This window comes from Manacus candei, unplaced genomic scaffold (assembly GCF_025592945.1).
Source record: "Manacus candei isolate 608988 ecotype Guabito, Panama unplaced genomic scaffold, ASM2559294v1 h1tg000048l, whole genome shotgun sequence".
Taxonomy (NCBI): domain Eukaryota; kingdom Metazoa; phylum Chordata; class Aves; order Passeriformes; family Pipridae; genus Manacus; species Manacus candei.
The window spans coordinates 3,731,312-3,758,128 of NW_026138096.1; the positions used below are offsets into that span (position 1 = coordinate 3,731,312).

Genomic DNA, 26,817 nt, shown 5'->3' on the forward strand with positions numbered 1-26,817 from the left:
GGCTCGTGCCAGTATCTCCCCCCAGACCACAGAGGGTTAAACTGCTGTATGCAGCTACTAAGTATGCGTGTGAAAATTTCAAAAGCATGAGAGTCAGCCATCTGGCTTCTGCTCCTACTGGGTATTTGGGGATGAAAAGGGAACCTGGAAAAGTAAATAGTGTATTGCTTGATGTGTTGATTTTCATCTCAGATTTCTCTCTTCAGTGCCTAGTCATATTTGTCCATCTAAATGAGTGGGATTGACTGTGTCTTCCCAAAAAAGGGCAAAAAAATTATCATCTAAGCTCTGGGAGAGCTGTGCAAAGCCACACACTTGCCTCATGTAACAGCTGAGGCAAATTTATTCTGGTCTGCATCCAGAAAATGGCCTCAGCCTCTCAGTGTCTAACTCTTGTGTGCTGATGGTGAGCGGGTTTACACTCCCAGAGCACTGTGCAGGACAGGCAGGCAGGGTCAGCTGCCTTGGACTGAGAGTCCAGAGAGCCGCCCCAGACCTGGGGCAAGCATCATGACCACCAGGGAGGCTCAGGCATCAGCTTGGGCCGGGAAGGGAATGCTTTCCTAGCTTCAGGTGTGTGTGCCAAGCCAGCATTTGTCTTTTTATTTAATTATTTTGTTTTATTTTACCCTGTGCAAAGAGTGGGGGGGGAAGTGGGATGCTGCTCTGCTGGTAGCAGTCTGGTTTGTCACCTGGGCCAGTATCTGTCTCATCTGGGAGGCCAGGCCTCGACACACCCCAGACCTGCCCCCACAATCCGCTGTGCTGAAAGGTCTCCAACCTGGCCAGTGATGGCATTAATGCCAATTTCTTACCCTGTGATTTTGTGTGTCAATCCACATTGCACACGTGTCTTATTCCATCTGTAGGAGACTGAGACTCAAGTCTCCTAAACTCTAGCTTGGGCTATGAGCAGAAGAAGCAGCTGGCCCAAGGACTGAGCCCAGAGTGTATCTCCAGCTGTGCACACTCTCCATCACACTACACCCCTGATCCAACTCCTGGAACTGTGTTTACTTCTCTACCTGCCACAACACTTGAGGTTCCCATAGTAGCTTGTCCTCTAAGTGCCGATCCCCAACTCTTCCTTCTTCATAAAAGGAGCTAAACAACTCTTTCTTGCCTAGCTTAAAAATAAGCTGTGCCTTGAAGTCATCTATTTATGCCTTTTTTTTGGTTGTAGTTTTATTGAAAAAGCTGGTATTAACATATTTATATTTTTATTCAACAACAATTAGCTAATTTGTGCAACACAAAAAATGCAGCCATGAACAACAGCTTTCAAAACAATCAGATTTACCAACTTTACCATCACTTACTCTACGCCACTGAAAGCTCAAACTAAAAAGAGAAAGGAAGTTGGAAACGTTCACAATGACGATGTTAACTCTCCATACATTCAAGAAACCAGGAAACCGATCTGTAGCAGTGATGTCAAAGACAGGAACGGAATACTGGTCTTTGAAAGGTTTCTATTTATTTCCTCTATAATCACTTAATGGTATTTTGGTTGGGTATTTAATTAGTTTTATAAAGCTCCAAAGATATATTTCTTTATTTAATTTTAACATGTTCTTTTTGGTACCCAAAGCTGTAACAGAGTAAGGTACTTCAAATGAAAAACAAAAAATCGTTGCATTAAGATCTGCTTTATAATAAGTTATCTATAGACTCTTACTTCAGACTGTTAAAAGCTAAATATATGTTTTACAGTATCTCTAGCTGTAAATGCCAATATGAGCTGACAGCAATTTTTTTTTTCTTTTTGAGCTGCAAAGGTTAATGGAGGGGGCCAAAAGTCAAAGAAATTGTATGACACCCTTGAAGCAGTAGTTTGGCATTAACAAGTTCTCTATACAATTTACCACATTCTTAAACCTTTTTACAAGGAAAAAAAAAAAGGAAAAGGCAATTTTGTTAAATTTCATTAGAATAAGTATGTACATATACTGTCCATGCCCACTACAGCACACAGTATTTTATAAACAAACATTCTTTGTTCCCTTCAGAATTACCCTACACATTTCATACCATATGTGTTTAGTGTGGCTGGAAACTGGTGCACATGCGTTTGTGCTTCTACACACAAAATATACAGCATTGATGTAGAAAACTTCAAACAGACAGATTTCAGGTGTTGTGTTGAGATGTCATATAAAAGCTGTAGAGTTTGGTTTTTTATTTCTTGTAAGTGGATTTTCACCCACCCTTCCCCCCAAACTGAAATATAAAAGCATGCAGATCCCTTCATCAGTACATTCTCCACTTACCAAGAAATCAGTGCATAATGGCTTAAAGACTTTTTTTTTTTTCTGAGGAGTTTTAATATGGGCAGATTAACAGGCCATGTGAGTTGTGCTCTTTTATTCACGGTTTGAGTAGAAATCCTTTGGGATCCTGAATTTTCTGCCAGAGCTATTGGGGGTGCAGCAGAACTTTCTTTTCCTGTATTAGAAGGGCTTCCAGCCCACTGCGCCATCCCTGTATCATTCATGCATGCACTACATTGTGTGTACTTTCCTTTTCCACTTACATCACTAATCATTTTATAACTGAGATAGATCTAACAGTATTTATATGGGAGAGGGTTTTGTTTGGTTTGGATTTTTGATTTTTCATGTTTCTCCAGGAATAATTTTGTCTCCCAACAGTGGACTCATTTAAAAGCATTAAAATTCACCGAGCAGTGTTGCCTCTCACAGTATCATTCTTTTCACAGTTAACAGATACCAGGCACTGCCTGTAACCCCCAAAGGCCAGGATTAACATAACCATTCTGCAATCAACAAATAAGGGACTTTACCCAGTTACAGTGATGTAACTTTGTTCCCACTCAAGGTGGTTGTTGCCTTCATAGCACTTCTAGCCAAGGTTTCCAGAACTCCAACCCCCAAATGGTAGGATGGGTTTATGTGTTAACTGCCAGGCTCTGTCTGACCAGGCGGTCCCTCTGGAGTGGCAATGCCAAGTTTTTTAACAGTCCTCCACACAATTAAGACACTACTTACTGTTTTAAACAGAGCAAAGAGATCTATGGAGAATAAACTTCCTAACATAAACTGGCTGAGTAACTATACCAGTCTGTAACTTACTCACTTGGGAAGGTGAAGCACAAAGTAACGTGATAAATAAATAAATAAGAGGGCATTGTAAAGAAGGGAATGGGATGGGTGAGATGGGGCAGCTTTTCACCAGCAGGGATTCTGCTTCCAGCTATAACTGTCATGAGGCCCCTCCAATGTGCCACATGCTCGAAAGGGATGTGGCTATTCATTCTCTCAAACAGGCTCAGCTTATTTGACAGACAGGAAAACAGTACTGAAAAAAAAAAACCAATCAAGAGATCAAGGCAAAAAGCTCTAACAATGTGGTAAATGCTGTGGCTGCAAAAGCAGGCAGGGCACCAGAACAGCACAGTCCTGCAAACCACTGAGACCCTTGAAAGGATGGACGGGAGTTGAGGAGCCTCAGCTCTCCTCAGGAACGTTCCCAAAGTGAATAAATATCCCAGTTTGTTTAGAGGGATCGATACAGACCATAGTACTGGATTTGCAGCCGTGCCTTTTACTCATACTGTTGCAGTGATGGAAAATAGTTGGCTTGCCACCAATAAAGATACAGGCTGAGGGATGAAAGGATGCAACCTAGAAATCCCACCACAGAAGCCACAATTTTTGTGAAGATCACATCCTTCTACAACTCTCAAAAGGCTGGTTTGTAAATATAGAGGGATATTGATAAATCTAGTGCATTTCTGAGTTCACTTTATCCTGAAATATGTACAGATTGTTTGTCGCTGCTATAGCAATGATGTTCTCAGTTGGGTGCCATGCTGTGTGCAAGATCTTCTTAGTAAAGTCCAAACTATCAACACTGATGTCATCTTTCCTCCGTTTGCCTCCAACGCACACTCTCCGGGGCTTAAGAATAGCTCGTGGTTTGCTGCTCTCTCGGGAGGCCTCCAAGGTAACATCCCGCTTTGTATTTCGGTCAAACATTCGAAAAAAGTTGTTATAAGCACCTGTCATTATCACACTGGAGAGAGAAAGAAAGAGAGTGAAAACAAAGACAGTTAAACAGCAGCTGGTGGGAAGCCTGCTAACGTGACTGGATCAGGATAGCTGAGTTTAGCCTTAAGCTAAGTTGTTTTCTGGTTTCAGATGGGAAAGAATAATAAAAAGGGAAGTTCCTCAGTATGTCCCAAAATGGTTTTCTTCTACCAATGTCTTCCTCTTTCAATTTATTACAGTTACAGTTACCCCAAAACATGCATCCTGAAGCATGCACAAAATGTAAGGACCCTGACATCAAGAGACTGACTTCACAAGATAGTAAAAGCAATATGCTTTTATTTATGCTATTTTTAACTACTCTCCAGCTTTTTATGAGCACTTAAGGATCATAAACTTCAGGTTTTTTTCTTTCTCCAGAGCTTTTACCTTCAATGACAGCTCAGTTTTACTGTGATTCCAGAAGCAGTTTAAAAAATTTTTCCAAGTATTTCAAACCTTTTCATACAACAGTAAGATTTAGTACATAACTATATACTTTAACAAATATTTTGAAGAAAGGTGTTTTGTAAGGTTCTGAAAAATCATACCAAATTCTTTCCAGAATAAACCCTTTTCCTTTCTGAAGCCACAGACCTTGCAAGTCCAGACACCATTAAGATTTTTATCTACAATGCTTCATAGAAATAAACACATTAATAAACAGGATTCTGTCATCTCTTGTATGAAGTTTGAATGAAACATCAAGTCAGGATATATTTCTGGGTCTGGGAAAAAGAGACAGAAAACATACCTCGATCTGTATAAAAATTACCCCATTAATCAGCTTGTAGTTTGAAATAATGGATTGCCAGTTGCTTCATTCCCCTAGTCCCTAGGGGAGGATATTTTGTCACTAACTTTAATGAATTCAGGATTTCATCCACGGCCCTCAGGTTATTGGATTAGCATAATCATGGGTTTCAGAGCCTTGTTCAAAAGCTCATCCCCTGTGAACTTTTTCCATATGAGAAGCCAGGGCCATGCTCTACTCTTCTGTCTCAGCCCCAAATAGGATGTTTTTCTTCTGAATTTCCTTTCTGAAAGAGGGAAACTACCCCAAATGTTCAGGTCTCCACAGGAAAAGCTGTACAGTTTTAAGACTCAGGTAATCAGGAATTATTTGCCTTTCTAGTTGAGTCCAACAGAACATATTTCACATGCTTTGCTTTAATAAACTAACCTCCATCTCAAATGACAGCTGCTTTAGCACTTTGCTGTTGGAGGGAATCTGTATGGAGTAGCAGACTAGCCAGGGAACCATGGCACATGGGAGAATATGGGAGAATTTAAAGGCATAAACCACACTCTCCACCACACAGACACTCATTGGCTGATTAGATTATACACTCCTGGATTCAGGAGCTGTCTTACTCTGTGAGCACAGCCTCGAGCCAGTGCTGCCTTGATCTCATTTGGGGCCATTAGGAGTGACTGTAATACAAATGAGTAATACACAGGGAAAGTCACAAATGTGAGCTGTGCATCTCACTGCTCCTGCACTGCAGCTGGTGACTGACAGCAGCTCAGAGCACTGCAGGGTAACGAGAGCAGGTGAGCTGGGTGTGGATGCTGTGAATCACTAGCAGAGCTGCCAGCTCCAGCCTGCTTCCACATTTGGTCATGGCACACTGGAGTTTGATGACAGCTGATACCACACTGAGCTTTGTGCAGCTGCTGAAGCACCAAAGGAAACTGCTGCAAATTAGATGGGGTAGCACAGAGACCCAGCACACGCTGCCCTCAACAACAGCTCACCTACAGCCTTGGTCCTGTGGAGAGGGGCTGTTCTCCTGAGGTCTGCAGGCAGCACAGTGTCAGCTGCTCTGCTGCTGAGACTGGGGATGCAGAGACACTTGTCCATACACAGCAGCATCCAGCCCTGGCAGGGAGCTCCTCACTACTCTCCTGGAGTACTACTCACCCCACGGTTGCCTGCAGAAAGGTTTCCCTTACCTTCCCCACCCACAATGGCCTGGCACAATCCTGCTTAGCAAGGCGTAAGTGAATCTCACAGGCTAAAAAACAAGAGTCAGCGTGACAGATTGATAAAATGTATCCCAGAAGCTGCAGAAAGCCTATTGATCAAGATTAGTGCCTATTTCAGAAATTGAATCAACAGCAGTAAATCAAATGTTTCACTCCTTCCAAATCACCGTGTCTTGTCATTACAGCTCCCACTGTAATGGTTATTTCATATCTCAGCACTCACATACACCATTTGTGATGCAAACAGCCCAGCTGTATATTTTCCCCTAGGCAAAATTTTGAAACAGGTTCATAGTGCTGGGGCACCCTTGTGCCACAGGCTGCAGAGCTGTGGCTCCCAGGGGGATGAGGAGCACCCCTCCTGATGAATGCAGGAACTGTCAGGGAAACAGTTTTCATGCTGGCAGAGTACCAGTGCACCAAATGCAGAGAGAGATGTTTGTTAAGGGGCTTATTTTTAGGAGGTTTTACTTGCAGTAAAACTGCTTTTACAGTCCATTTGCTTTTTAATTTCTTGAACTCTCACATGTTTTTAAAAAGCTGCTTTTTTCAGTTGGATTTACTGCAGTTATTTTTTTAACATATGTAGATGACTACTTTTCATGCTGGCCCTGTTTTTCTGCAGTTTAATGGCTCAGTAAAAAACAGCATTATGTAAATGAGAAAGTGCCCATTCTTGTTCAAGGTCACAAACACAGATGGATTATAACCTTACCTGCTGCTTAAAATAACAATAAAAGAGAGTGAGAACTAGATGTAAGCCTGCAATTTATTCTCATTCAAGAAAATACAATGCACAATAATGCGGCATGGAGATTTTTTTTATAAATATTAGAATATAAATTGTAGCTCAACATAGGAAGAGTCTGTTCTGTATTTCCAGATTCTGCTCTGCACTGCAGTTTAATGACAAAGGTTTGCACAAAACCCTTGCAAGAGAGGCTGGTCCAAGAAACCAAAGCAAGCCCCTCACTCAAAAAACCCCACATCACTTCACAGGTGTGTAAGGGAGCAGCCCTGAAAAGCTCTGCCTAACTACTTTTAATTTTACTTAGAAAGCAGGCTTACAAGTTCTGTAAGCCTGCTCAGTTACCTGCTCAGAGTACCATCATCTCAGACACACACAGACTTCAGACACAGATCATGCTCCAGTGCACTCTGACTTTTCTGCCCTCTCACATCTCTGTTTTACTTCTGGAAGTCTCACTGCTCACCCTTTCATGGCGATCTGGGCTAAAGGCTGGAGAAATAGCTGGTGGGTGTGTTTCCTCTCTCATCACATACAAATGACTGGTTCTTGTGCCCCTGAATCCCACAAGAATTTGGTAGTGCAGGTTGTGACACCACAGATGTCAGGATGCTGGGAGATCACAGGTCTAGGCTGGTCATCTACCAGCTTACCATGGGATGCAGGGAAAAAAGCATTGTGGGTTGTCTATTCTGCAGGAATTTTTATTCTTGACAAGAGCTGTAAGAAAGAGCTTTGCATACAACCAGGTGTGCAATCTGCTTTTCAGCTGGGCAATAACAACACAGACTTTGATGAGCTTTCAGCAAATCTCCAGGACCTAAAGCCCATTTGGGCTGGAGAGGTAGTTTCAAAATTAGCAGAATATTAACTGTACAGCTCCCATTCAGTTCAGGCTTCTTCACCCTGTGCCATGCTGATCTGGTAGCCAGCAAAAATTCAGGTAAGGTTGTTTCTTCTAGAAGTCAATTTTTAATCTGTAAAATTGTCTGGAGCAAAGGATTTGAGAAGACAATCAGTATCATTTGTACTACACTATAATGAGATCTTCCACAGTATTTTTTAGGCAACAAGATTTCATCAAACATGCCAGTCACTAAAAATTGGCACAGCTCTGTCTTTCTCAGATCTGTTATTCCCATACTTCAAGCCAACCTCTTAAATGTCATCCATGTTGCAGCCATCCTTGCAAACAACAGTCTTTGTCAAAACTGCTCTATTCAGCTGGATTGTCAGGGTTTGTCCTGAAGCTCTGGGGACATCAGCTGGAATTAAGGCTTGCTTAAAAACCAAACCATTACTTGTTTCACCTTGTTTTGTGTTAGTTTTCTTGTTTAGCTTTTTTTTTTTTTAAAGACTCTTTGATAACAACTTTTGGGCTCCAGATTAGTCTTTCTAGATGCATAGAAATTTTTATTCTACACACATTTTTACTGGCTGGAGAAATTCAGCTCCTGTCATAGTGCCCCTTCTTCACTCTTGTCCAAGAGACCATGGAGGGAGGGTGTGATAGGACTAAGGCTGGGCAGGGCTTCAAGGACCAGCACACACCAGGCTTAAGGATGACAGCAAATCTAGAAGAGTCCAGCTAACCTGCCCCTCACTGCAGGAGAGGCAAGGCTTGGACTTCAAGCAGGTGTGAGGGGAGGAGACTCAGAGCAGCAAAAGAGTCCCTCAAAGCATCCAGCATGAAAAGGGACCATTTCTTTGACCTGAAACTGTCTCCCAATTATATTTTTAGCCCCTAAATTTGCAAGATTTCACTACCATGTGTACCAGTGCAGAACAGCACATCTGCAACCTCCTAGGATTGACATGCAAGGTCCACTGTATCTGGTTTCACAACAAGCTGACCTAACAAGAAAAACAGATTGGTTGCAGGAAAACTCTTCAAAAACATTCTTCACAGAAATAAAAAATAATATTTATTATAACAAAGGGAAAGGAGGAAGCACTGTTCTAAGCAATCAGGACCTGCTGACATATTGGGGAATTTTCCTTTATGCTGTGCTGTGTGAAGCCACTGACTCCCCATCACAAAGAAGGAACTTATTTAAACCTCCTGGGGAGTATGCAGATGGAAAAACTCGAGACACCAGATTCAGGGTTGTGGCACTCTGGTACAGCTGGCTAGCATAAGACTGGGAATAAGAATAAGGGATCCCCAGGTACTTCCAAGTTAATATTTGACTTGCTGAGCCTTGAGAACAAAATGATGTCTTCTAGCTCTCCAGCATGTGCTGCCAGACAGGAATAGACTTTCAAAAACTCATCCAATGGGATCTGCCAATTCTGCCTGATTAGAGTGAAGGCTGACGGATATTCAGGGGAATGAATGACAGTTCAGTAGGAAAGGACTGACTGAACAGTTGTATGTGACTTCACTCATTTGCTTACAGCATATCACTTCTCATGACGGTATTCAGAAGTCTGCCTGGAAGGGTCCCATACACCCATTCATTTGAAATCTTAAAAAAAATATAATAGTAACTAAGGTATTTACTTACTACCATGTAGAATTACTATTTTTTTGCCTTTACTGGTTTCTTTACCTCGCAAACAGCTACAAAAGGGAGCTAATTTTTAAGGTAAAACTGAAAACTGTTGACAGTGGGAAGAAAACAGTGTCTTGGGGGTCGTTATTAAAAGACTTGGCTTTAGACGTGAATGGAAAACATAAATTAAACTGCTGTATAAATAGAGCTCACATATTCTACATAATCATGTAATGGTATATACAACAAAGATAGCATGATTTTAGTGTAATATACTCAACTACAGATAATATGTGCTCATCTGGTTGAATTAGTGTACGACCCCTGCTTGGCTCCCTCCCCTGACCACCGTTGTAGCCAAAGTACCCAGTGATTAATGTGCCCTTCAGCAAATGAGATCGGCTCTGTCTGATTGTATTAGTTCCTGTTCATTGGAGTAACTGAGCATCAATCACGTTCTAATCAGAGCTCATGTATGTTGATTTTTTTTGAGAACGGCCTCACCACCAGGTTCTATCATAGCCTAGATTAACTCCTTAGTAATGACAAAAATGAATAAAAAGTATTTTCACCGAAATAATAAACACGCTTTCATTTTTACCTGAACAATCCTGTCACTTTAAGTTGTTGCTGTAGCTTTAAAGATAAAAATAACATGTTTATAAGAATAATAACTGCAGTTATTGCTGTTATGTAGATGGATTAATAATATAAATACTGCAGCATCTCTTAAAAGTACCACTGGTACTACATATTGCTTATCTTTAGCAGCAGCCCTTTTTAAAAAAATACATACCAAAAGGATCAAATTAAGTGACCTTAGTATTCAAATGAACTGTCCTTTAAGAGGTACTGGTACCTAAATATTATTTAAATGATGATCCACCAAGAAGAAATTATCCTTGTAGCATGTAGTAATACAACACTTGTCATACACAGAAGCAAGGAGCTCAGAAGAGTGCATGTTCATCAAAAGATGGACATCAGTTCTGATATATTTGACTCTTAAAAAGAAACAACTAAATTAAAGGGAACCCTTATCTTTTGTCAAATGTTGCCAGCTTCAGTACTCAAGAGTTTCTTATAATCAAGGGCAGCACATTGTGTTTAGTGACGGATTTGGTAATTGTGCATGACTAATAATGCCTCAGTGTCCAGGCAGTAGAATAAATGAAGCCCTCACAACCTAATGTTCCCACTTAATAATTACTTTCTGCATTGATCTTTCTGATCTGTCAAGTAGGAATGAAAATATTAAGCTCACTTTAAATCCTGATATTGAATAAGAATTCTATTATTACCAGGCAACTATCCAGAGAGTGGTCTTACTGCAGTAATGAGGATGGCAGCACTTCATTTGACCAGAGGAGAAAGACTGGGCCTGGGAACCAGTGGCTGTCCATCCTATACAATGCACTCAGAATTCCCATCAAGGATAAGCAAAATGGTTTGAAAAGACCTGAAAAGTCCTGGGTCTCTGTCAAAGTTTCACAGTATCTACATGATTTGATTGCACTGTTGTTCTGTGCCAGATTTAGGCAGGGATCAACACTATCTGTATTTCCAAGAAATGCTTTAAATTTTGTATTTCTAGTAGGACCAAACTCATGCAGTAACCAGGCTACTGAAAAAACCCTCTGCTAAACATCCATTCATGCATGGGTTTGGGAGTTTCAGAGAAAAGCCTCAAAACGTGGCTCTTCCTCTAAAACTTCTGTGAATCATTCCCACTTCCTGACCATACCAAAGCCATTTTCACAACAGCTGGTGCTGAAGTTGTAGTGAGAGCAATTTGGGAAGTAGTTTGCTCAGTGTGGTCCACCTTGGTAATTTTAAATGGCCAGCATTTTGTATCACAGGGGGAACTCAATGTCAGAAAACACATTAGTCTGGCATGCAGACAACAGAGATAATGGAATAATATTTTTTCATTTGCATAATAAATGATACAAGGTAAAAGTTTTATTTCTTAACAAAGACAGAATCTTTCCATTGGGCAGGCACAGGAATTGAGCAAAAGAGAGTAGTCTAAAGATATCCCTTTTTCAGTGTATGGCATAACACTTTATCTGCGTTCATGGAACACAGGACTGGAAGAGACCTTGTTCTGTACTTCCAAGCTCAGACACTTGTAATTTTAACCAAAGTCACGTATAACTGCTTTCACAAATTTCCTGAGCACCATCATCAAAACCATTGGCTTTCTCATATCTCCACCACTCAGGATGGGAAGACAGCTCCACACTGTCACTTTTGGACAGGTATGAACTACCTCTAATTTCCAGGTTATAATTACCCTCTTGACACTCAAAACCTATTTGCTGTTCTGTCATTGTCATTCTCATTTTTCTTAGCTAGATCCTCCTTCCTCCCTATGTATACCTCCCTGATATACTTACTAGAAGCAAGTATAATCTTGGCTTCTCTTTTGCTAAGCTGATAAAAACCAAAGTCCTGGCCTCTCCTCTCTTTGGACCAGCTGTCCATTTGCTCAATTATTTCATCCACCTTGGAGACAAGGGACAGGAAATGTGTAAATGCAGTCCAAAGGTCTTTGAATAAGAGCCCAACATAATGTCACCACTACTTCTTTCTCTGCTGGATATCCCAGTCTTGCCCATTCAAGTATCATATTTGCTTTTTTTCACAGCTGCCCCACACTCTGTTTCATAGTCCTTGCCCAGTCCAGAGGGGGCAGGCCTGCTTCAATACAATGAGACAGACTGTTTTTCCCAAATGAGAGGCTAAGTGAGCTGAAGGAGCAGCTCCAGGCCCAGTGCCAAACTTCTGCCTCTTGGCTCCTAGCTCTGCTGAACCAGGAGCCACTGTGTGTCATTCAGCACTGGCTCCTGTGCTCTCTTTCACATGCATTTTGTAGACTGCTAATCCCTTCCACAGTCACCTAGCATATATGAATGTCCCTGGGAGTTGTTTCCAACTGATAAGATGAAGGCTTGTGTTCTTTTTTAACTAAAATCCTCACCTTTCATTTATACTCTTGGATTTTATCCATTTTTATTAACCCAGTCCTCTCAGCTAGCTATTCCTGCACAATATTCCTACTCCACAAACTACTGTTACCATTTGCTAATATTATGGCATTAGCCCATTCCACCCTCACTCACACTTGCTGACTTGTGACCGTATTTCTCATTAAAATATTCAACAAGATATTATGTCCAAGATAAAAGCACAGATCTCTCCTTCAGTGCATAAGGAAAGAGGCTGCTCTGATGGAGGGAGGTATCAGAAGTGCCATTTGGCAGCAGTTTGCAGAGAATTAGTAGGTGCCTGTGACTGCCTTTCCTCACTCTCTGTTTCCAGTAAATGAACTCAATTCTGAGGCAGCTCATGTGCAAATACAGGATCACACAAGTTTCCTTAGTGTGTTGGTGGGGTTGTGAAAGTTGGCATAATTCTTTTTAACTTCTGCAGCCTAGTTATGATTTTGGTGAAAATGGACATAATTTGAAGATTTCTTCCCCTAAGGCATGAGCCAAGGGTATTAAGGCATACATCATGTCTAAGGAGGTCAGAACACAACTGCACAAATATTCAAACATCTTTTATCAACCTGAACACTGGTGTGTGATTCTGTATATTGATGTGGAAAATAACCATGTGTAACTATTTTTGGTTTGTTCCCCATCATATGGGAGCTCTTCTGCTAAGTGAAGACAGTGATGGACAGAAAGATGGATTACCTGTCTGATCCATTCCATGCACATTCAAACTTGTCAAAGATGCAGTCATTTTCATAGAGGGAACATAACTTGCTTCTAAGGTAATCATGGACCTGTTTCAAAGAAAATAACTGTTATTCTTGAAATCAAAGAAAATACAAAACTTTACAACCAGCCCTCCACTTTCTGCTTTGTCTCCCACGTTCACTTTTAAAATATGCTGCACAAACTGGTAGCACTGCAGAAGATAACTGTGTTTAAACTCTAAAGAAGCTATCTGTACTTTTCCACAGCCCAATTTCCCAGGTGATGCAGAATTACTGTTGCAGGAAGGCACGAAGTCTGCTTCCCTCAGCAGGCTGCACACCACCCGTCTTCAACATATTTGTTTCCTGCTTGGGTGATTTTCTCAGTGGAACCTAATTCCCAGAGACATTTCACCAGCTGATACCCTCGATGTGCTAATTAATGTGCACGAAATCTAATTTAAATAGTAACAAAAAGGTCATATTCCAAGATAAGTGGACTCTCACTTGTGGTAGAAAGAACTTGGCTCTATTAAAAGAATCTGTAGTATATGGTATTACATATATTTGTGTAAAGTATTTCAAAAGCCAAATACAGCACAAGGCTGCAGTTGTACAGGCTGCAAATCAGAACACTAATTCAGCCCAAGGACACCTCCTCTTTGTCTGAGACTTAGAAACAACATTGTAAATTCTCACTTACTTGAAAAGTGGGACTAACCAGCAGAAGAACTTTGTTCTCATAGAGATCTCATGCAAACTGTTTCAATCCTTTGCTGAACTGGATTAGTTTTCCCTCTGGATAATTGGTTTCATTCCACAAGGAAACAATAAGCTCAAAAATCCCTGCCTAGACAAATTTACTAATGCATTTCCATTCGTGATGTTTTCTTCTAGCTACTGTAGAAGCTGTAAAACAAAGGTGCATGGGTGGCCTCTCTTGGAGTTGACACACCAACCCAATGACCCAGGGACATAATTTAGCTCTGGCATACTAAGGTTACTGGTTCTTGCAAGTTCGGTGAAACTGTTCCTGCTTGTGGTTGCTCAGCATCCTTCCCTGTCCTGAGGGCAAAACATTTCTTCTGGCAAAATATTTTCTGTCAAGACCAGGTGAAGAACAATGACCTTTCACTTATATTTTCTTTAAACTAACCCATTTTCAATTGCCAAATTATACAATAGCCAAAGAATATTTGTAACATAAGGTTATTAGGGATGATAAATTTTAGTTATGGATCAGTTTTCATTAATAAATTAATGAACACTGAACTGTGCATTAAAAGATAACACCTTATACAGCAAATAATTGCCAAATGTCAGATGCAGGTAGAGCATTTCACAATTAAATGCATTTATCTTCATGGTGAGCAATAGGTCAGAACACTTTTAGTATCGATGCAGTTTCCTGCACCTCTTGTAATTAAATCCTTTAATTTTCTCTTTACTTAAGCCTTTTTATGTTAGCACTGTAATGTTTTACAGAACTAGAGTTCTTTCCTTTATCATCTTTTTGAGCTCCCAGCACTTGGAAGAAATAGGCTCGTTAAGGCAGAAGGGAGATCATTTGCCTCATTGACTGTCATTTTTAGGTCTTTCTCTTGTTACCATTTCCAGCAGCCATCTGTCATGACCACTGCCACGTACACACCCTTTGCAAAGTGTGCCCAACTCCACAGCTTGGAGCTGTGCCTTTCTATCAGCTCTGTCAAAAAGCATTTTGCAATTCCTCTCTCAGATGTCCTACCACTCCAAGGTCTCAATTCCTTTTTGTTGACTGTCAAGTCAAGACTGTCAGACTTGAACTACTGCCTTGGACAACCACCTTGCTCCTTATGTGGCCCTTTTGTTAACACATTTGAACACATTTGGACCCTTGAAGTGACTATGAAAAACTAACTGGAAGAAACACTTCATTTTCACCCTGTTTATATGTTCATCTGCCACTACCAACTGAGGGTAAAATCAGATTTGCCTTGTCTGTTACATATTGGTCTTATCACATAAGAATAGTATTTGAATCCAAACCAAATTAATTCCTAACCAATTCCCAAAGGCATTCACCTTTTCTTCACTGCAATGTTTTAGGTCAGACCCTCATGGAATTATCTTGCAATTCTGTGATCCAGACTACATATCTGCACAGGGAGCTATTTTGCTGGGACTGAATAGACACAATCAGGAATTGCACTGGTGACACATTACTCCGAATCCCTATGCTACAGACCCTGCCAAAAGTGGATCAAGCCATTATGAGTGTTCACTTTGCTGCTGCTGAGGCTTCTGCTGGGTTAATTCACCTGGCAGCATCAGAAGAGTAAGCTATTAGGCAGGGCTGCCTTGCAACATTCAAGCATTGGCCACTTGGCTGTATGGCTCTCTTAGTGCTGTCCAGTGACCATACTCTGTCCCTTTTTCTATTGTGTGAAGTATGAACAGGAGAAAATCATGTTGGAACAGTCAGCAGATGTGGTCAGCAGGACTGCAACAGCTGCTCTATGCAACAGCATTCTTTGAGCCACAGCACTGATATGAAAAAGGACCTCCATGAGTCATTCATTTTTGTTTGTTGGTTTTTTTAATGCTAAAATTGTAACCTGATAATGAAGCAGCACAGTTATAGACTTTGCTTTTTCTTACAGCTCCGTGTGAAGTCTCCTGTTATGACCCTCTTCATGAGTCTCACACCTAGGTAATATCTAAGTGGCTACCATGCAGTGGATGAAATGAGAAATACAATCTTTTAATGAGCACCTTTTAATCTTTTAATGATATATTTGTCATCATAATTATGTGGGTACATAACTGAAAATGTTAGGTTTATTTGTTGCCTTCAGGCGATCTACCACAAAAAAACCTTTTGAGAGATTTCCAAGTTTATATATGAGATTTAGGTATGTGAGAGAGAGATATCTGTAAGACAAATTATTTAAGAGAGTCATTTAAACCACTTTTTCTTAGAACAGAATCTTTCTACTCTCTGCAGTTAAAAAACATGAAGGGTTGCTCAGAGCAGCTGAACTATGTGAATCCTCTGGAGTCCTGTGTCATTGGCTTCCCAAGGCTCCCCAGATTCCAGATTCTCTTTTAGTCCACTGCAATGCTCAGCAACACATCTGTATATTCTTTACAAGGCACTGGACAAATATTCAAAAACAAAAGGCAACGCAAAGGTTAAAGTAAGGCAGTAAGAACACTGTTATATTTATAGGGGGGTTGTTGTTGCGGGTCTTGTCTTTTTTTTCTATAAGCTTCTGACTGTAATTATCAGTACTGAAAATTTTACATTATACTAATTTTTCCCATCTCAGCATGAAGAAATATGACTTTTTAATTGGCCCTACTGTTGGGTGTCAGACTAATTTAAGGGTTGCCAGCTTGTTTCACAGCTACGTACACGAGGAAATAAAAGCAGGTGTCAAGACAAACAGGTTGGCTTGACCAGCTATTCCTCTCCAGGGACAAGGCTGCCTACTAAATTAGCATAGGTATAAAATAATGTTTTACCTAAGTTGCCAAAATCTGAGATATGATTCTGTTATATAAAACACAGTCTCGCCCTTACCCTCCCACTCCATTTTCACAGCATATCAACATTTCTAACACATTTAGCATTACAAGTACTGCCATTTTAAGTGCAAAACCAGTTCTGTAGCCTTAAAGGTACATAGGCTCAGACTTTCCAGCACTAATAGGAGACACACTGGAGAGTATCTGCTGAAATGTAACAGGTGCATTGAAAAACACTGGGGCCCACTCTGTCTACTAAACACTACCTAACAAATAGTGGAAAATTTTGGTTGTTTTGACAAGACACACTACCAAACTCTCATCACATGTTATTTTAAAACCAATCTTAATTATAGTTACTGTGAACTACTGTACCCCACCTGCCATTATACACACACAGAAAAGAAGGGACTGGTCTAGGACTGTCACAGGACTGTCTCTCAGTAAGCAACACGAGCCAGATGAATGACATTTTTCCTACTTTGCATACTCTTCTGTAGGTAACTTGACAGTTTTTCCTTACTGCATTTTTGTAACAAGGAGTTTCTGTGTCACAGACATATTTTCTTTCTTCAAGCCAGAGTAAAAAAATGTAAGCTCAGCTCTCTATTGCCAAACACAACAGATGTCAGAGTACAAACTTAGCACTGGCTGAAGCCACTGGCATTTTGTCTGGATAATATCGCAATGAATTCAGGCAACCAGATGTATCTGTCTGGCATTTGTGAACTGCTGTGTCAGTGGTGATGCCAGGGTTTAACACTGATAACTTCTAGAACTAGGCACAAGGGAGAAATACAGAGATGAAGTTTTAAAAAGCAGTCCTGAAATGACAAAGGTGTAAACTCTAAGCAGTCCTCGCAGGAGCAGAGGGTTAAGCAACACACAAAATCTTCCCTCAGTAACTTTAAATGTTAATAGTGAGATGTATTATTTGAAAGCAGATGCCAGAGTGCAGAGATGATTTCCCTTGTTAGAAGAATAATTTCTTTCAAGAGCTCAACCCACAGGGAGTGTTATCTTGACTCCCCAGGTTCCTTACTAATGCTGAAATTGCTCTTTTCTACCTACAAGGACACAACTGTGAGGATTTTGGCCACATTGATGAGTTCCCGAGCTTGCTGCTTCTCAGATGAGAAGTTTACAAAAACATTCAGGTTTTGAATGGTGAGATGTTTTTATATTGTTGCATTTTAAGACACAGGAGATTCCTACCTGGTATGTTTCTACGGGCTTTGTTTCCATGTTCAGATCCCAAACCTTGACAGTGAGGTAATCTCTTGTTAGCATGTATCTACCACTGTGACTGAATTTGACATCTGACACTGAAGATATAATTTCTGAAAAAAATGATCTGTTGCTGGGGTCTTCTGGTTCTTCGTAAACTGTTCAAAGAAACAGAAGCAAGAGACAAATTAGAATTATATGAAAAAATGCTCTGTTGTACAACCTGAAGTGTGCATTTCTTGTGAAACACGTAATTCAATCTACCAAGGAACACGATACAGAACTAATTATATGCCCAGTACTTAATTTATTCTTTTACTTTATATAAAAATACAAACTGTAAGTTTTAAATACTATATTAATTAATGTTATAGCTATGGACTCAAAGCATCACTTTGGGAAATTATGTAAATACACCAGTTAGTTGACTACAGATACCTATAGCAAGGCAGTTCATCTATGGTCATCCTTTCTAGAATCTGCACATCCTGTTTCTTGATATTACCAAAATTCAGGCATCCCTGTCACATGAGAGGTGTACTTATGGTCCCACAACAGTCCTGGCATCCCTGGTAAGGTTGGTTACTCAAAGCCTGCCCTAGTTGCCAGAACCAATTGGCCAGGCTGCAAGATACTCATCAGTCATATCTGAAGGCGTCTGAGACTATACATGAGAATTTTAGAAAGCAATTGCAAATTGCAATTACCTCTGAGAGGTGAGCAGAAAATAGACAGAGATTTACCACACAGATGCAGGAATTATGTAATTGATGTGCAATTGCTGACAGTTCTGGAAAGCACTAAACTCCCTGACTGTTTGTGGTTCTTTGTGATGCAACAAGGAAGGAGATCGTGGAACTCTGCTTATAGTACTGCCATGCATGAAAATCCAGCCCTTGTAAGCTAGGAGATTGGTCATCCCTGTTCAACTGCACATGAAAATGATACTGGATGACTCTAATCCTGCCTACCAGGTTCCCAGAGTTCTGTTGTCTTTCTGCAGGCATCTGTGGCCCTGTGATTCAAATGACCTTATATGGGGAACTTTAGTAGAAACTCAGACCTTAGGGACCTTAGTTCTCAACCAAATCAGTAGGTTTTTGGGACCTACACCTAAAATATTCTTTGAAAACTGTGATGAGACACAAAAGCACCTGAAAGTAGAACACTTTTTTACTGTCAGTCAAAATAAAGTTTTTTGTATAGTCCACTGGAACATTCCTCTCTCAATTAATTTATCTCTGACTATGATTCAGACTGTTGGAAGCAATGAGGTTAGTTTCCATCAGGGGAAATAATGTTCTGCTGAAAGCTAAGGGTGAGTACGTGGGTGAAGTATGTGGGGTAATGCAAAAAATTATGGGCAATTTTCTTTGGGGGTGGGCAGTGGAATGCAGGCAGGCATGCACATGGGAAGAAAGTCTATATTTAAACATGCACCACACATCTCAACTGTAATTAACTACCTCAAAAAGAGGGGAAAAAACTTTTCTTTTCAGACAGATTGTAAACGAACAACTTTAAATAGCTCTTTAAAAATTTGCCTAGACATTCTGCAAAGGCAGGTATTTTGTAATTATCCTGTCAGATTTTCAATAGAAGTCTGATGAGCAGAAAGCAATTATCATTTCTCATACCTCTTCCCTTTAATCTGTCCAAACTATGTACTTGGCTGGCAGGAATTTCATCCTCCTAATTATGATGTGAAGCTGCTATTAAAATCAGGAAAGAAAAAAACAAAACCCACACTAACTGAACTACACCTTCATTTATAGCTTAGATATATTTTCTTGGCTCTATGTGGCTTATCCAACTCCCAGTGATAAGAAGAGGAGTAATATTTGTACCTGGATACTCTGTATTTTGTTAATTAATGAGATTAAACCATTTATTTCATCCTTTATCTGCCCTGTTTATTGCTTTTCTATCCTTACCATATTAAGTATTAGAAAGACTTAGATTAATTAACTGTGGAAACTAACAGAGGCATAAAAGCCTCATATCACTACAGAAAGAAAGATAGCAGTAAAAATGTTAGTAGCAGTAATTCTTTGCAGATAGTTTCTATAAGTGAGCATAACCAACACAAGAAAATTGCTACAGGAAATTAAGGAGCAGTTCCCAGTAAAAGAAGAGAAAGATTAGCAACTACCAACATCTGCCTGAGCAACAAGAACAAGGCATTAACCTCAGGAAATGAAGGTGAGAGATAGTGTTCATGGGACTCGGCTATTTCTGGTTTAGCACCAACATAAGGTTATGCACACACTGCAAAACAGCATAGTTCATTCAGTTTGGCTAATATGAGCTGAATAATTGGAGACAGAACAGCAGTGACAGCCATGTGACTTGGAATTCAGTTAAGGAAAGCAATTCAAATTCAACCTTGGCCTCTCCAAGCTGATAGGAATAAAACATGGATCTATCCCACTGTTTGCAAAAACAGGTTTTGACAGCCTGCACTGAAAACATATTTTCCATTCATTACAGTTCAGACTTATCTTTTGGAGGCCGCTCTTATGCCAGGGAGCAATCAGTGCCCAAAACACGAGACTTCAAATCTAGCTTATTTTTCTGTAGCAAAATAAATCTTGCTAGACCAGGACTTGGAATCTGAACTTTACTGAGATACAACTACAGATTTGATTATACTCTTTGATCAATTTCTTCATTAATTTTAAATAACTAAAATTTGTCATTAAAAAGGGTATTTAACTTTCATTAATATTGTTCTTGATAATGGTCACAGTGCTAATTATGTGAAAGATAAAGTTACTTGTCTAGCTACCTAATGAACACAGAAACCACAAATGGTGTGATGTGCTGAGCTTTCACATGACACTTGCTCAGACTTACATGTGACCTTGGTGACAGGCCTCTAGAATAGAGAAACATCATGGGATTACAGAGAGAAGTAGAACATATTTCTGAGTACAGTCAATGTTTAAAGAGGAACCTCCAAAGAAGACACTGTTCCTGCCCCTTACCCTACTAGCAGATACACGGGTAAACTGAGAAGTCTGCCTATGGAAGTAAAAATTTTCCTTTCTGCATGGCTTCCTGCTCACAAGTTGAAAACCCCAGTAGCTTTTCACAGAAGTCCAGATTTCATAGAGAAGGATGGGTTGGTTGAAGGATACTTGCCAGAGCACTGTTTTCCTGAATCCTGAAGAAAATCTGCAGCATAAAAATATGTTGCGTCCTTCTCAAAAGAAACTGCCATCTGCTGAGAAGCAAACTCTTATCTCTCATAAAGAACACTGTTTCCTTGTGTGTTCCTTGAATTTCTCTGATCTAAGGTACACATGGAGACTTTCCTTAGAATCAATGGATAGGAAAGACATCTCTAATGTGTGCATTTATTATGCAGAAATAGATGCAGATATCTGAAATTAAAAAAAAAAGCCAGGAACAGCAAGAGTGGGTGGGAAGGTCCATCTCACTCGGCTTCACTGGCCAAAAGAATGGAGATGCCTTGGGCAGTAGCTAAAAGAAGTGTGGTGTACACACTACTTGTGGTTCTCATTGAGCTGCACTCTGGGAGTCACAGGTGCTGCCACTGCAATATCCTATTAATATTGGCCTGATTCCACACACTTAAAAGTGATACACTTTGGACAAGATACATCCAATAAAGAAAACAAAAAACCAACCCCAAGTAATTTTCAAGTTCAATTCTGAACAAGTAGCTGGGCAGAGCTTTAATCATTGCAGGGTGTAAATTCTGGCATATGTGAACTTTAAAAAATATTAAAAATAATGCTAAAAATGTCTTCTATGGCGGGTGCAGTCTCACAATCTGATATAGCATACAAAATCCTGCATTCCTCCCAAAATCATCACAAGATGGACTATGCATGATTTTCTACATTACAGTATATGACCTTGGGTAATGCATTGGCTGACTTTTGAATATTCCTTCTGCTTCTCCTTTTTCTCTTTCCTTCACTCTTTTACCTGGATGAAATAAAAACACAAGTACTCACAGCACTGTCACAACACAGATGGTTCCAAAATACAAATACAAATAATGTTTTTAATAAAAACACAAAGAAGAATTATCAATTTAAAGGGAAAGCAATACAGTATCTGAAATAAATGGGGCAGGAGCTAGGAAACCTAGCTTTCTAATGCAGTGAAAGTTTATTTAGAGCCGCTTCTTATTATTGACCTGAATTTATAAGTATATAATGGATTGATGGGATGAAGGACATGCCAACTGTGTGCAGATACACAAAACTCTCACTGATTTTAAAAGACAGAAACATAGGGTCTAAGCTTTGGCAAATTTTTTTTATCATGGCCTGAGTATCTGCAGATAACTGTATTTACTATGAATTATCAGTAAAAACTAAGAGAAACAAAGAACTAGTGAGGGAGAAGACAATGATAATGTTGTGTACTCCTTAAGGCATAAAGATACGAACCCTGGAAATTTCTGCTACTGATGACTAAAAGCAGAACTACAGATCAAACCAACTTTTTGCTACTACAAAGTAGTATATTTAAAAAGAAAAGGAAAAATAAATTATGTTTATACATATTGCACATGTGATTATCTGGGGGGAAAAAACAAAGCAAGGGAAAACTTAAAGATGAATGCTTAACAGTTCCACAGATCTGGTGAGAAATACCATCAGTCACAGGATAAAATTATAGACAGCCTTAAAAAGTCATTCCCTCTACCTGAAAAAACCCTCCTATTTTCTTTCTACTTATGAACAAGTAATAACTTATTAAAGTATTTTTTTTCCTAAAGGACAATGTTCATATTTTGTATCCTGTCCTCAGAACTTCTGGTTTTATAGTATTTAAGTGTTGTTACTTAGATTTAAATCCTTGGCAATTCTGCACCATGAAATTACTCTCTCTCCCTCAAAAGATAGCTAATGAATATACAAAATCATCCAGTTCCTGTTCAAGGGTCACAGCTACAAATGGGTGAAGACAGTTTTGGTAACAGTGGAACAAGAGTCAGTGGGGTTAGTGAGGAGGGAGAGGACCATAGAAGCCAGGGCCAACAAAGATGCTGGAACAAGAGGGGGAGAATAATTTTCATTTTTATCATACAAGCAAGCAAACAGTCTGCAGCTAGGCTGAATTAAGAACTTATTACAGATTACACAGGTATACAAACAACAGGTGTATTTCAGCTGGAGCTGGAAATACTGATGGTGGATCAGGTAATCCTTCAGTGGGCTTTAAGGTTCATAAACACAGAAAAGAGATGCAGTCCCAGGCCAACCAATTTATGATTTAAACTAAGTCCCTATTTAATTCCAGATCCCGAATGCAAATGGCTGCAATTCCCAATTAAAATGTACTGGAAAACAGTACTTCAAAATGGAATTGGACCTATCTTGACTAGCCACAGTTACTTGCAAAAGGAACAAGAACCAATATAAAAGAACTTGATAAATAAAAAATTTTAACCATTCTTTTTTTCTGGAATACATGGTTATTCTACTTCAATGATTCACACAAAACATGATCCTAAGCTAAAAGTCTTACAAATTATTTAACTATAATATTTTTAGATGGCAAATTAGTACCATTCTCAGATAAGCTGTGATTTGCTCCATCACATGTATTTCATCAAATTTAGTATAAAAAAACTGAACTAAATTTCACTTGAACGCATATAAAAATACTAATCTTATTCTTTTTTTTAAAGCATATGACACTTGTTGCTATCCTTCAACACAGAAAGCCTTTTTTTGGTGCCAGTTAATTCAGGATATGCTTACATCTTGAGCTAAGCGTAGTTCTGGACTTATCTCTAATGTGACAGAGATCTCAAGGAGACACAAAAATGGGCAATAAAAACGACCAGAAGTACAAAATTCCTTCCTAGCAGGGAATGACTAAATAGACTGGGGTCTCTCAGCCTAGGAAAGACTGAGGGGTTTGCAATAAAGAGTGGCATGGAAAGGATGAATAGGGAATGACAGTTCACTTTGTACACTGTCTCTTCCAATCGACAAGTAGGGGTCACCACATGAAACCAGGAAAGGGTAAGGAGAGAGCAGATGGTTCTTCATACCATGCCTAATTAAGCTACTAAAGACTTTATTGAAAGATATTGTGAATGGTAAAAAATATACTCAGATTCAAAGGTAACTGTAGAAATTAAAAAAACCCAAAACCTGAACATCCATTTCAGTATTGTTAAACGCAGTAAATTCATTCTCACTAAAGTCCATGAAGCTCAAGTTTCCAACTGCATATTGCAGAGGCTAAAGATTATATATACACTTGCTCTGTTCATGTATTTTCTGTTGTTGTTGCTACTGCCCACTACCAGAGCCAGAACACTGGGCCAGAAGGACCAGGTATAGTCACTAACATGCACTGTTTAAAATCTATTTTAGGATTTCATGCAAAAGAGTTCCTGAGTTCATTCTAAGTGAATAAATCCCAACTGCAAGTTCCCTTTGAAATTCATGGTCTCTTTAAGCCTTTTAGCTTCATTATTCATGATAATAATTTGATTTACCAGTATTATTTACTCTATCTTTCACTATCTCCGAATGTTTTATTGTTTTCTATTAAGCCAATCCACTCATATATTCATCTCCTTCAGAAATTCTCTTTCAATAACAGAATTATCTGCTAATATGACAATCTTGTCTTCTTGGTCTACACTGATTAATATGATTATACACATGTGGGAATTTTTGAATGTACTTTCATAAGCAATGTAAAACACAATTACTTTGTAAGACACCTTTATTTAAAAATTTATATTACTGTAGCCTGTGGTTGCTTATCCTGTTTTAAACTGAAAAAGCAGAACCTTTTTACATTTCAATTTTCTGTTTGTTTTTATATAATTCATTGGGCACCTCTCTGTGCCCCGGTCACTTACACATCATTTTTCTTCTTTTACTCAGAGCAAATTTCTGAAGCTACCTCCTCACCTCAAGACTGAAATTCCACCTACCACAAAGCATTCCTTTATCCAGTGACCCAATATTAAAACTAGGCTTCTCATCAATACCTCTAGAGAGCATGGCTTTTAAAAGTGGAGCCTCAAATCAATATTTAAGAATCTGTTTTACCATCTGCAGTGAGTTGCTGCAGCTTGTCACAAACCACAAGGGACAGTGCATTAGTGCTGAAAGGCAAAGCCAGATCAATAGCTAAAGATCAGTGGGTGGGAGCTTCACTACAGAGTTGCTTAGATTAATGTAACTTTGCCAGTGAGTTTGTTAATAAAGAGAAATGGTGCTAAAGAGAGCAAGGAAGTGAAAAAAACCACAAGCACAATCTAGAAGATCAAGGCTCTTTAAACCTCGGTCTCACAAAGACTTATGTGCATATTTAATGTCACGTATTGTGAGCAATCCCGTGGAATTAATGGGACATAAAACTACTACTCCTCTACAGCCAAATTCATGTGTAAGCCTTCCTGTCTAGATCAGGATTAATGGTGAGTTTTTTGTCCCCCAGTGAAACAAAATCTTGAACGTCGGTTTCATGAGACATTGAAAAGCAGTATTTGTTGCTATTAAAAAAATTAAGCAAACAAGACAGGAATTTTAATAGACTGAATAATTAAATCAATCTTGGAGCAGTTATTTGCTTTATCTGTGTGTAGTTGGGGGAGAGGGGTTAAAGAAACACCTTTTCAATCATAAATCATTTACCATTGCTTCAGGCCTTTCTCTTTCCTCCTTCTATTTGATAGCTAGAAGTATATAAATCAGCTTTTTTTCTTCCTCTGATTTAAGATACTTTGCACAACTGAAGGAAATACTATATAGACATAACTGCATTTCTGTAGAAACATTTTTGAATTTACATTAGCTGTGTTTTAAATGTCTTTATTATCCATTCATCCAAACTGAGCAGAATAGAAGGTTTGGAGTCCATGCTAACGGCACAATGGATTCCCGCACAATAAAGGATCTATTCCAGGATCTAGTTTACCGTGCATGAAATTGTAGTAACAGATCTTTAGTGACACTCATAATTAAAGAATTATCAGGATACAGGCATATTTCTTCACTGGGGATACAAAATCAGCAATGAATATATGTCTTCGTAGTGCATATGTATGCCTCTAAAAATAAATCCAGAATTAGGACAGGAAGAACAAGACTTCATCAAAGCACAGGGTCAAATCATTTTGGAAGCTCGGGTAAATTTCACTCCTGTCACATGAAACCTTGCTGATTCTGCCTGAAGTGGACATCACTTGGACAGTGGCCTCTCAGTGCACAAAGGGAGAATGGTGATTGTCCCTCTCTCTCAGATGATAAATTGACATGAGACCAGATGCAGAAATAAAAAGCGTATTTTAGATGTAAAGCTCACACAGAAGAAAAACAAGTTGTCCCTTTTTCAGTCAGACAATAAGCATCATTCATTTGGAAAGGTCAATATTAATTAGCAAATCCAGCAGGGATAGTCTGTCACAGACTTTTTTGTGCATCTGGTTGTTCTCTGTTGCAAATGAAAGATAATCCATATTCAGTCAGAGGTCTGAAAGTTGTCTTGTCCCTGAAATTCCAATCTGCTTTAAACAACCAGTAAATATAATTAATTTGATTTTAAAAATTCAACATGTTCAAGTAGATTATCCTTGATTTTTGTCTTGGCTGCTTCCACAGTTCTGAATTCTTTAAAATTAAAGGTAATCTCAAAAAAGCCTAGCAGCTAACCCAATTGAGTTACATGCCAGACTGACAGGACAGTGGCATTTATCCTTGGGGAAGAGCTGGCATTTATTTCATGCCTGGATTTCAAACAAAAATGTGGAAGAGGACTCTGAATGAAAAAACCACTACCATTATCTTCAGGTGGCATCTCTGAGTGACAAACCAACCCCAAAAATCACTCTGCATTGCTCCCAAGACCATTTTATACTTCCAAGATACTGGATCCCATGAAATTGGGATGCACCAGGTGGGATGCTTTGCTCCTTTCAGGGAGAGGCCAGAGAAGACAGCTGTTAGGACTGTCACCTATAAACACTTCTTTGGTCAAAGTGAGGGGGGCTCTAAATGGCTTCTCTTACAGACACCAATTTCAGGAGTTTGTGAAGTCTGTCTGGAGGACAAAAAGCATGAATGGTGACAGGCTAAT

At 39.4% G+C, this 26,817-nt stretch overlaps 1 protein-coding gene across 14 annotated transcripts in view; it reads right to left on the reverse strand.

Annotated features, from left to right (window-relative positions):
* Nucleotides 1-1,157: 1,157 nt before the first annotated feature.
* The window catches only part of PPP2R2C (protein phosphatase 2 regulatory subunit Bgamma), a 193,354-nt gene continuing 167,694 nt past the window's right edge, over nt 1,158-26,817 (reverse strand). For all 14 annotated transcript variants that reach the window (XM_051798369.1, XM_051798374.1, XM_051798363.1 and 11 more), the window contains 3 exons: nt 17,716-17,885; nt 12,986-13,077; nt 1,158-4,035 (listed from right to left, as the gene is read on the reverse strand). In XM_051798369.1, coding sequence (XP_051654329.1) covers nt 3,744-4,035; nt 12,986-13,077; nt 17,716-17,885 — 554 coding nt within the window. In that variant the 3' untranslated portion in view covers nt 1,158-3,743. The remainder of the gene's footprint in view (nt 4,036-12,985; nt 13,078-17,715; nt 17,886-26,817) is intronic.